This window comes from Mercenaria mercenaria, chromosome 15, assembly GCF_021730395.1.
Source record: "Mercenaria mercenaria strain notata chromosome 15, MADL_Memer_1, whole genome shotgun sequence".
NCBI lineage: Eukaryota > Metazoa > Mollusca > Bivalvia > Venerida > Veneridae > Mercenaria > Mercenaria mercenaria.
The window spans coordinates 53467654-53480585 of NC_069375.1; the positions used below are offsets into that span (position 1 = coordinate 53467654).

General features: G+C 35.4%; 1 protein-coding gene across 2 annotated transcripts in view; it reads right to left on the reverse strand.

The window, feature by feature from the left end:
* The window catches only part of LOC123554778 (regulator of G-protein signaling 3-like), a 55189-nt gene that overhangs the window by 36514 nt on the left and 5743 nt on the right, over positions 1-12932 (reverse strand). Inside the window, exon 2 of one of the 2 annotated variants that reach the window (XM_045345122.2) lies at positions 6339-6458. In XM_045345122.2, coding sequence (XP_045201057.2) covers positions 6339-6419 — 81 coding nt within the window. In that variant the 5' untranslated portion in view covers positions 6420-6458. Of the gene's footprint in view, positions 1-680; positions 829-6338; positions 6459-12932 lie in introns of those variants that run through there. The other variant, XM_045345138.2, reaches the window with a different exon arrangement.

Below are 12932 nucleotides of genomic sequence, written 5' to 3' on the forward strand. Positions count from 1 at the left end.
ACGTTTTAGTGCCATGTACTGGCATCCACACGGACAGACACACACAAACCCCGTCGGTGAAAAGCTAGCTCATCACCAAAGGTGATTAATTGCGCCTATATACTGTCATTTTACTCCAATGACAATTGACAGGTTTACAAATTTGTATATTAATGGAATTACTTCCCTTTATGCATTCAGTAATCGTTACACATGTATAGGTTTTAGAAATATCAAATGTTAATTTATGGCCATTTTCAGTATGAAAAACAGAAATAATTTTGTCAAAACAAAAATCAGAATTATTTGACCTGATATGTGAAACTTGAAATATGATCCTTTCCAGTTGTTTTCAATTTCAAATGCATGATACTTCCATTTGTTTCAGAGATTTTTTGTGAAATTTTCTAAATCAAAAAGGAGAATAATCTTGTCAAAATCAGAAGCAGAGTTATAGAACTTAGTGTGTAAACTGACATTATCACCTCAAATGTTTGTTCTAAATTTGAATCAAATGCATCAGGGGTATCATAAATACAGTACCTGGTTAACATTTCCAACATAATAAATAAAGACCTTTGTTACCATTACCTTCATGCCGAGGACAGGTAAACACCTCATTATGATAATAACACATGTATTGCACTTTATTAACATTTCCTCTTGATAAAAATATCATAACAAATATAGAACTTTGTTACCTTATATGTAAAAGTTCCTCATTAATCTTAACTTATTTCACACAGGAGACTATATTCATTATCCACATTTATCTCAGTCCATTCATATTTACATTATACAGTGTAATAAAAATCCATTCATTTCCAAAATAAAAACCCACTGCCAACAATACTAGTATACATGTTTGTGTGTGAGTGAAGTTGGTAAATCAGGCCTGTACTGAGACAATCAATGTCTACTGGTATCATAAAACATACAGCCCTGTAATTAGCATTTCACTCTTGTCATTGCAGAATGCCAAATGCCAGTTTACTTAAATATTGCTCCAAGTTCATAACAAGAACTTCTAAATCTTCCATGAAAACACTTGCTTCACATATACATACAATAATATCATAACTATGTGTATGGTTACCATAGTCTATAAGGCCATAACAAGTAATTATTTAATTACCATCCCCGCCCACCCGATAAAATTAAACTAATCCATAAAAATGTCCACTAAATTCAAACACTATTTATCCAGACAGTATCTAAATTCATATGTACAATAACTTAGGTAATATTGCAAGGAAATTCTCATATAAAATACTGTAATAGAGTATGTGTAGCAATAGAATGAAATATTTTCCAAAGAACTTAACATCACAATTACAAAATTTTTCTTTTGACCTAATGACTTACTGGCTACCTAAAGACAAAATTTGGTAAGATATTCTGATTAGAAAACAAATATTGAATAAATACTTGCTTCAGAAAACAAATTTAGAAAGTGTTTTCATCAAACTACCAAAACTAGCCTATACTTCAAGTGTGATAATGCAAGATTGTTCTACTTCTCCTACCCCAATTTTGTCTTGCTGTCCCTCCAAATACTGCTCTGAAAGGGAACACACCTAAGTTGTCTGAGACTGCACTTGAAACATGATACAAAAACACTGACCTTTCAGAAAAAACTGGCGTCATTAATTCAACGTTCCTAAGCTAATCAAATCAACTTTCCTCAATGCTCCCTATTTTGGATCTTATCTGCTGTAAATAAGTTTGTATCATACAAATCAGGCTTAAGTTAGAGAGAACATCAATATCACCATACTTACTGTCATTGACTAATTATTTCACAATAGTTAATTGGGATATACAGAAAATCAATTTACTGATTACTGAGAAGGTAGTAATACAGTGGATTGTCAACTCAGTCAGTGAATCAATGGTAATAACAAATACAGCTAGTACAGTCAGCATCGTACTTACGACCAAATGTACTATTAAAGCGACTTTTTTTTATTAACCAACCACTTCAAATCTCACCTGAACATTTCTACTATATAAATCACGGGTACTAAACAGTGTCTGCGGTACCGCATGTGCCGACGAGGAATGAAGGCACTTCGCTTCCGGTACCCCAGGTACTTCGCCAATGTTTACAGAACGAGCGAGTTCGGTGAGTGATTTTGTCATTTTATTACTGCACGAAGCATTTATTAAAAAATCGGGGAATGTAGCGGGGTGTAGATGTACCTTATGTACATATTCTTGCTAAATTTTGTGGCAAATGATCAATTTCCTAGAAACGCAAGGACAAATAAGCTGGGAATGAAACGTGAATTCTGTCACATCAGTGACTGTTTAGACTCATTTCTTTTCGCTGACCCAAACGATGTCGTCTCTGTTGTCATAAATTATATTTATAAATGACATGTGATATGCTAAAATATAAAATGTGTCCAGAAAATTCCGAATTTGAGCGTTATACCAATTTTGGAAAAGTGCCGCAGCCCTTTCGAGGTGCCGCAGGCACTTCTTAAAGTATCAGGACATAGATTTGGCCCATAACTAACCATAACTCGCATTTGTACGATTATATTTTATATTCACAAAGATCAAATAGTTTAGCAATCAGTTTATCTTCGCAGATAATCTTAAACTCTAGTACACGATTGTTCAGGTCAATTGAAGCATTTTAATTTAACTGTATCTCCCAAACATTATGCTTTTGGAAAATTGCATTTTCTTTCCGTTCTATGCTGCTTGATATGTTATTTTTTTCAAAGTGTTGTTTGTGGGAAAAAATAGGTTTTTACGTACATATAAGAACTATTAACATTCTCTTGTTTGATCATTTATGAGCTATACTTTCTAAGTTCTCCATTTTACTGAAAACATTTTCACAATAAATTATTTTCTGTAGATATGCTTCATGTTTCCAGGAAACATTAGGCTATTAAAATAACTACAGAAAATTTCGAAATATCATGATAGTTTCTGACTTTATATTGAAATAACTGTCTAGCTAGTAAATGGCAGCTGTCCACAACGGGCACTTACACAAATGGTATCGAGATTATAATGTTTATCGCATTGTGCGGCAATTTTCCTTTGATCTTTGCAGTACGTTAAACATAGTAACACACATTATCGCATAGTGTGGCAGTTTTTCTTTGATCTTTGCAGTATGTTAAACATGGTAACACACATTATCGCATAGTGCGGCAGTTTTCCTTTGATCTTTGCAGTATGTTAAACATGATAACACACAAAATCATTCCAATAATATTTACAGGAAACTTTTGACTATTGAGACTCTTGTTGGAAAACTTCGATTTATCATGATAATTTCTTGAAGTATCACAACAGCTACCTACCTATTTTGTGGCAGAAATATGCCACCATAATGGATGGATATTTAAAGCGTAAGAAAGGTTTGGTCCCTTTTATTTTACAATACTATAAAGTCAAATTATTACAGTATCATGGGGGCATTTAGTTTTTGCCCTTTAGATTCTCTGTTCTTCCATTGTCCATTTGTCTAGTTTTGGACCAAATTTATGCCCCAATATTTTTAGAAGTGCCTGCCGCACTTTTCCAAAATTGGCATAACATTCAAATTAGGAATTTTCTGGACACATTTTATGTTTTGGCAGATCACATGTCATTTATAAATATAATTTACGATGGCAGAGACAATATGGTTTTGGTCAGAGAAAAGAAATGAGTCTAAACAGACACTGATGTGAAAAAATTCACGTTTCATCCCCAACTTATTTGTCCTTACGTTTCTAGGAAATGGATCATTTGCCACAAAATTTAGCATGGATATGTACATAAGATACATCTACATCCCGCTGATTCAAACTTGGCCTTAAGATCATCAAGATTCTGACTAAGTTTCATGAAGATGGGATCATAAATGTGACCTCTAGAATATTAACAAGCTTTTCCTTTGATTGTCCAGGTGACCTAGTTTTTGACCCTAGATGACCCAGATTCAAAGTTGACCTATAAGACAATTATTCTGACCAATTCCCATGAGTTTCAAACTTTAACTATGGACTCTTAGAGTGTTCATAAGATTTTCCTTTGATCTGCCCAAGTGACCTAGTTTTTGACCCCACATGACCCAGATTCAAACTTGGGCTTAAGATCATCAAGATAAACATTCTGACCAAGTTTCATTAAGACAAGGGCATAAATGTGGCCTCTAGCTTGTTAACAAACTTTTCCTTTTATTTGACTGGGTGACCTAGGTTTTGACCCCATATGACCCAGATTCTAACTTGACCTAGAGATCATCAAGACAAACATTCTGACTGTTTATCATGAGTTTCAAACTTAAACTGTGGCCTCTAGAGTGTTAATAAGATTTTCCTTTGATCTGGCTTACTGACCTAGTTTTTGACCCAACATGACCCAGTTTCAAATTTGGCCTAGAAATCATCAAGACAAAGTTTACATTTTGAACAAGTTTCATAAAGATTGGGTCACAACTATGGCCTCTAGTGTTATCAAGCCTTTCCTTTGATTTGACTGGGTGACCTAGTTTTTGACCCAGATTCAAAACTGACCTAGAGGTCATCAAGACAAACCTTCTGACCAACTCCCATGAGTTTCAAACTTAAACTGTGGACTCTAGAGTGTTAATAAACTTTTCCTTTGATCTGGTCTACTGACCTAGTTTTTGACTCCACATGACCCAGTTTTAAATCTGATCTAGATATCATCAAGACAAACATTCTGACCAAGTTTCATAAAGATTTGGTCACAACTGTGGCCTCTAGAGTGTTCACAAGGCAAATGTTGATGGACGCCGGATGACGCACGGCGAAGGACACCAGACATTGACAGGTCAAAATAGCTCACTTGAGCACTTCGTGCTCAGGTGAGCTAAAAAGTGCATCATTTGATTGCTACAGCCTACTTACCCAGTGTCATCTGCTAACCAATACTAAATGAGATAAAAATGCTATATATTACAGTATAATAAATCCATGTGAAAGCACCAGAATGGTAAATGATGCACCAAAGGTACTAACAGATTTAAACACTTGTAGACATAGCTGAAGCACAAATATACCAAAAGCGCCACAGGTAGGTGAAGCACTAAAATTGATGAAAATACCAAGACTTGAAACACCATAATAACTGAAAGCAGCAAAGATACTAAATGCACCAAAAATACTGAAACCACCAGAGGTGCTAAAAGCATGAGAAATACTGACAGCACTAGGTGCTCAAAACAAAAAAATAGTGAAACACCAATGAAGCTTAAAGCATCAAAATTACTGAAAGCACCAGAGGCTCTCAAAGCACCAAAAATATTGAAAGCACAAGAGGCACTCAAAGCACCAAAAATATTGAAAGCACCAGTGAAGCTAAAAAAAAACACCAAAGGTGCTAGAAGCACAAAATATACTTAAAGCACCAGATACTGAAAGCACCAGAGGTGCTAAAAGCACAAAAAATACTGAATGCACCAGAGGCACTCAAAGCACCAAAAATATTGAAAGCACCACTGGTGCTAAAAGCACAAAATATACTTAAAACACCAAAGATACTGAAAGCACCAGAGGTGCTAAAATCACAAAATACTGAAAGCACCACGGGTACACAAAGCAACAAATTACTGAAAGCAAGTACTCAAGCACCAGAGGTACTAAAAGCACCAAAATTACTAAAAGCAGTTACTAGATACATCAAAATTACTGAAAGCACCAGAGGTACTTAAAGCACAAAAATTACTAAAAGCAGTTACTAGATACATCAAAATTACTGAAAGCACCAGAGGTACTTAAAGCACCAAAACTACTAAAAGCAGTTACTAGATATATCAAAATTACTGAAAGCACCAGACGTACTTAAAGCACCAAAATTACTGAAAGCACCAGAGGTACTTGAAGCATCAAAATACTTATAGAAACAGAAACACTTGCATAGAATTGCGTAACTAGCATATATCTAAAAAGCAACATATATAGTACATTAGCTGTAATAAATTTATTTATTTATTTATTTATTTGGGTTTTACGGCGCACCAACACAGTATAGGTTATATGGCCCCAAACAGGACTACAAATTTTGGTTCCACATCTCATTTACATCGAAATAAAAACTTCAGGTATGGAATCAAAATTTGCATACCTGCTGGAATCACAGAGTTACAGCAAAACCAAGTGTTAAGACCCTATAAGTCGCCTCTTATGATCATGCAAGGGTAAGGCAGTGGTTCCAATTCTTTTCATACACAGATCGTCCCAGAACCACATGGGGCACATTAGCTGTATTAAAAGAAACAAAAATGAAGAATATACAAATATACTAATGTAAGGTAAATTTCACACACATGGGTTTGCTTTAATTAGCCAATAAAATATATAAAACTATTGCAAACAGATACATACAGAATCTTCCTTGTCATTGCTGTGTTTAGCTGCTGTTGTTGGAACACAGAACGGTCGAGTTCGGCCTCGGTAACGTGCCATCCTTAATTTTCAATATCTTACAAGTGCCATCAATTATACCTGAAATACAAAAAATTCCAAATAATTGTTATTATGATTATCTGTGTCTATACCTATTACAAGTTTTCATTATGGGAGTCAAATGGGAAATTGTGACAACAACTTTTTGTTCAAGAGTAGAAAAAAATTTACACTGTAGAATTTAATGAAACTTTTCACAGTTGTATAATTTACCTATCCTCAACAGGGTTGCCAACAATTTTGCTTATATCTTTTTTATTACTTGAAAGATTAAAATAAGATAAAAAGCATTGAAGACAGGAAAACAAGTGCTTTCTTCAGCACTAAGCATCTGCCACATATTTTCGATACTTTCTTCAAACACATCAGTCAAGTAATAAGGAAATTATAAGCAAAAATGTTACGGCAATTTCTCTCTGTGTACGATACTAAAATGTAACACTAAAATGTAACACGAGTTGGCATCTCTGTTCTGTCATATGGTTAAATATGACATTATCAATTAACTACAGGTCTATGACATTGTGCTTAATAATTTTGAGATATTTCAATTGCCAAGAACTTGAAGCTAACTATTTATGACATCAGGTGTCATTATTTGTTTTCATTTCATTTAATCTTTACAAAGGTAAAACAATCATGCAGATCTACATTTAGGACATTTCTCTGTTTGGACATGACCTATTGACCTAGGACATGACCCACTGACCTTGTTTTTCAAATTTCTCAAACCTACTGGGTGCAGTATTGTTATAAAATCAGTTTGGGAATGATTCTAAGTTTCCTTCAGCAGCTGAAAATTAACAACCTGGTGTCATGAACATAAGTTGTTCAAAGCTATCAGAATTAAGCTGTTATCACATACAGTAACCATTTGAGCTAAATTTTACCCTCCTGAAAACACTGTGTAAAATACAGCTAGACATACTTTGTGTCAATATTAGTATGTTCAATACAAGAGGGCCCTGAAGGCACTGTATCGCTCACCTGACCTATGGACCTAAAGATCAGATCATCAAGATTAACATTCTAACCAAGTTTCATTAAGATATGGTCATAAATGTGGCCTCTAAAACGTTAACTAGCTTTTCCTTTGATTTGACCTAGTGACCTAGTTCTAACCCCACATGACCCAGATTCGAACAATGACCTAAAGACCATCAAGGTTAACATTCTGACCAAGATTCATGAAGATACAGTCATAAATGTGACCTCTAGAGTGTTAACAAGTTTTTCCTTTGAATTTTTGACCTGGCGACCTAGTTCTTGATCCCACATGATCCAGATTCGAACTTGACCTAGAGGTTATCAAGACAAACATTCTGATTACGTTCCATAGAGATATATAGCCATGAATGTGGCCTCTAGAGTGTTAACAAGCTTTTCCTTTGATCTGACCTGGTGACCTAGTTCTTGACCTCAGATGATCCAATATCGAATTCATCCAAGACTTTACTGAGGGTAACATTCTGACCAAGTTTCATTAACATTGGGCCAAAATTGTGACCTCTAGAGTGTTAACAAGCTTTTCCTTTGATTTAACCTGGGGACCTAGTTTTTGACCCCACCTGATTCACATTGGAACTTGACCTAAAGATCCTAAAGATTAACATTCTAACAAAGTTTCATTAAGATACGGTCATAAATGTGGCCTCTAGAGTGTTAACTTGCTTCTCCTTTGATTTGGCCTGGTGACCTAGTTTTTAAACCCACATCACCCAGATTCGAATTTTATCTAAAGATCATGAAGGTTAACTTTCTGACCAAGATTCATGAAGATACATCATAAATGTAGCCTCTAGAGTGTTAACAAGTTTTTCCTTTAATTTTTTGACCTGGTGATCTAGTTTTTGACCCAACTTGACCCAGATTTGACCTTGCCTAAAGATCATCAAGATTAACATTCTGACCAAGTTTCATAGAGATATTGCCATAAATGTGGCCTCTAGAGTGTTAACAAGCTTTTCCTCTGATTTGACCTGGTGACCTAGTTTTTGACCCCATCTGACCCAGATTTGAACTTTACCTCTAGATCATCGGGATTAACATTCTGACAAAGTTTCATTAAAATATGGTCATAAATGTGGCCTCTAGAGTGTTAACTAGCTTTTCATTTAATTTCACCTGGTGACCTAGTTTTTGAACCCACCTGACCTAGATTTGAATCTGACCTAAAGATCATTAAGATTAATATTCTGAAAAAGTTTCATTAATATATGGTCATAAATGTGGCCTTTAGAGTGTTAACTAACTTTTCCTTTGATTTGACCTGTTGACCTAGTATTTGACCCCAGATGACCCAGATTCAAACTTACCCTAAAGATCATCAAGATTAACATTCTGACCAAGTTTCATGAAGTTACAGATATAAATGTGGCCTCTACAGTTATAACAAGCTTTTCCTTTGATTTGACCTGGTGACCTATTTTTTGACCCCAGATGACCCAATATCAAATTCGTCCAAGATTTTATTGAGAATAAGATTCTGACCAAGTTTCATTAAGATTAGGCCAAAACTGTGACCTCTAGACTGTTAACTAACTTTTCCTTTGATTTGACCTGGTGACCTAGTTTTTGATCCCATATGACCTAGATTCAAATATACCCTAAAGATCATCAAGATTAACATTCTGATCAAGTTTCATGAAGATATAGTCATAAATGTGGCCTCTACAGTGTTAACAAGCTTTTCCTTTGATTTGACCTGGTGACCTAGTTTTTGACCCCAGATGACCCAATATCGAACTTGTCCAAGATTTTATTGAGGGTAACATTCTGACCAAGTTTCATTAAGATTGGGCATAAATTTTGACCTCTAAAGTGTTAACAAGCTTTTCCTTTGGTTTGAACTGGTGACCTAGTTTTTGAACCCAGATGACCCTATATCGAACTTATCCAAGATTTTATTGAGAATAACATTCTGACCAAGTTTATATACTACATTCTTAACACTCTTAAAGCCTATTTTCTTCCTGAGCTAATAAAATGGTCAGAAAGTTTGTCTTTTTATAAAATCCGGGTCAAGTTTAAAACTCAGTCATCAATAACTAGACCATAAAGGATGAATCAGAGAAAAACCTTTTTAGCATTATAGCGGCAATATTTCCTGTTTTATCTAAAAGTATATGAAATTTAGTCAGAATATTTGTCATCATAAAAACTAAATCAATTTGAATATTGTGTTATCCTTGATTAAAAACTAAGTCACTAGTAAAAAAACTTTCTTAACCTTAAATAGTCGTAGCAGACTACATTTCATTCTCATTCGACATTTTGTGAAGAAAAACATCCTGCTCAAGGCGCAATACGACTGCATTGGGCCAGAACTGTAACCTCTGAAGTGTTCAAAATGAAACTGTTTATGTGGGATGACAACGAAGGACCCTGGGCAATCACCCTAGCTAATCTTGATCACTTTGTCCCAGATGCATACCTTGTAATGTTATGAAGTGTGATAATAGTAGGTCATAAACTTTTGTTGATATGTATAACACTATTTTTCTCTGGCGTACAGATCCGAAGGAAAGACATACAAAGCCAAATCTATATCCCCCACTGAAAAGTGGTGGCATAAGAAGTCAGACATTTTCATCATCATGGGCATGTATTTCCTACCACACATATTATAATTTAGTTACATTAAGGTGCCCCTTTAAAACATCATTCATCTTAGGTGTCCACAGTCCACTTTGTCTTAATTTGCAAATGTCTAATAATAGGACAATCAGAATTCCAAAAAAATACTACTATTAAGAAGAGGTAAAGTTTGTAAAGCTTGGATGGGAGAAAATAGTTTAGAGAATTTTGTAATACTAAATATCGTTGACGGAATTTTCATGTTTAATAACACCCGTTAACCAGTTACGAGCAAAACAGTCTGTGGCTGACAAAACAGTTCTCAAAGATTTTTGCCCAGATCTGTACTGGGGTAAGTTTTTTCTATCCAATAATCAGTTGGTATCATTTAAGTTAATGATCTTTGTTTCGTTTCTATAAAAGGTAGAAAGAATGAAGAACATATCATGTTTTTTCCGTTTAAAACTAACACGTATTTAGAAAGTTATGGCCAGTTAAAAATGTGATTTTGTTTAACAAGAGATCATAAAGTGATCTTGGCGCCCACCAATGTGCCATTTTTGAGTGTTCCAAATTTCAAGACTTATTGACTAGCTCATTTCTGTACACAACACTGTGCATGTGGTTCAAATTCGAAAGCTGTAGCTTGAGAAATATGAAAGTAGGTCACTAGATCAATTTCAAGGACAAAGTTCTTTGTACACAAAACTATGCATGTGCATCAAGTTTGAAGGCTGTAGTTTGAGAAATTTGAAAGTAGGTCACTAGGTCAATCTAAAGGTCAAAGTTTAATTTGGTACACAAAACTTTGCAAGTGGTCCAAATTTGAAGGCTATAGCTTGAGAAATGTGTAAGTAGGTCACTAGGTCAAAATCAAGGTCAAATTTCACTTCAGAACACAAATCTATGCATGTTGTCCAAATTTGAAGCCTGTAGCTACAGAAATGTGAAAGTAGGTCAATCTAAAGGTCAAAGTTCATTTCGGTACACAAAACTATGCAACTGGTCCAAATTTGAAGGCTGTAGCTTGAGAAATGTAGAAGTAGGTCACTAGGTCAAAATAAAGGTCAAATTTTATTTAGGTCACTAGGTCAAGGTCAAAGTGTTTTCAGGTGCACAAAACTATGCATGTGGTCCAAATTTGAAGGCTGTATAGCTTGAGAAAATGTGAAAGTAGGTCACTAGGTCAAAATCAAGGTCAAATTTCATTTCGAAACACAAATTTATGCATGTGGTCCAAATTTGAAGACTGTACCTTCAAAAATGTGAAAGTAGGTCACTAGGTCAATGTCAAGGTCAAAGTTTTTTTCGGTACACAAAACTATGCATGTGGTCCAAATTTGAAGGCTGTAGCTTGAGAAATGTGAAAGTAGGTCACTAGGTCAAAATCAAGGTCAAATTTCATTTCGAAACACAGAACTATGCATATAGTCCAAATTTGACGCCTGTACCTTCAAAAATGTGAAAGTAGGTCACTAGGTCAACATCAAGGTCAAAGTTTTTTCCGGTGCACAAAACTATGCATGTGGTCCAAATTTGAAGGCTGTAGCTACAGAAATGTGAAAGTAGGTCACTAGGTCAAAATCAAGGTCAACTCATGTAAAGGTTCATCTTGCCACTCAAAAATATACATATGGTCCAAATTTGAATGTTGTAGTTATTGACAAGAAGGTTTTAAAAGCTTTTCCCTATATAAGTCTATATGAACCATGTGACCACCGGGGCGGGGCCATATTTGACCCTAGGAGGATAATTTGAAAAAAAACTTGGTAGAGAAACACTAGATGATGCTACATTACAAATATCAAAGCCCTAAGCTTTGTGGTTTGGACAAGAAGATTTTCAAAGCTTTTCCCTATATAAGTCTATGTAAACCATATGACCCCCAGGGCGGGGCCATATTTGACCCGAGGGGGATAATTTGAACAATCTTAGTAGAAGACCACTAGATGATGTCACATACAAAATATCAAAGCCCTAGGCCCTGTGGTTTTGAACAAGAGGTTTTTTAAAGTTTTTCCCTATATAAGTCTATATAAACCATGTGACCCTCGGGGCAGGGCCATATTTGACCCCAAGGAAATAATTTGAATGGTATTGGTAGAGGACCACTAGATGATGCTTCATACCAAATATCAAAGCCCTAGGCTCTGTCACCAGGTTTTGGACAAGAAGGTTTTCAAAGTTTTTCCCTATATAAATCTATGTAAATTATAGAAATAAACAAAGGGCCATAACTCACTCATGAATTGTTGAACCAGTCTGATTTTCAGGGGGACACAACTAGCGTACCAATACATCATTCTGACAAAGTTTGGTCAAAATACCCATGGTAGTTTCTGAGGAGATGCGATAACGAGAAATTGTTAACGGACGGAATGACGGACGGACGGACCACGGACGCAGAGTGATTTGAATGATGGTAGGCTAAAAATAGGAAAACGAACAATTATCTCAGGATATTTAATACACTTTTCAATGTCGGGCTATTGTATTAACGTCAACCTTAAAAATAATATCCAACTTACCAACAAAATGCAATATTTATAATGAGTTACAGACATTCAAACATGACCTGGTCAAAAAGGGTGTGGCTGTATGCACAGTTCAAAATTATTTGTATGGCGGGGAAGAGCAGTTTTGTGTCTTTTGTGATTTTAGTTGAACAAATTATCTGAATATCCTGATGAAGGAGAAGAATACTCGGAACCAGTTGACAAAAATAAATAAATAGTTAATCTTTTTTCGGTGTTTGACGTGTGGATGCATCTTTAGCCCACCATCATCAGATGGTGGGCTATTCAAATCACTCTGCGTCCGTGGTCCGTCATCCTTCCGTCCGTCCGTCCGTCAGTCCGTCCGTCCTTCCGTCCGTTAACAATTTCTCGTTATCGCATCTCCTCAGAAACTACCGGGTGGATTTTGACCAAACTCTGT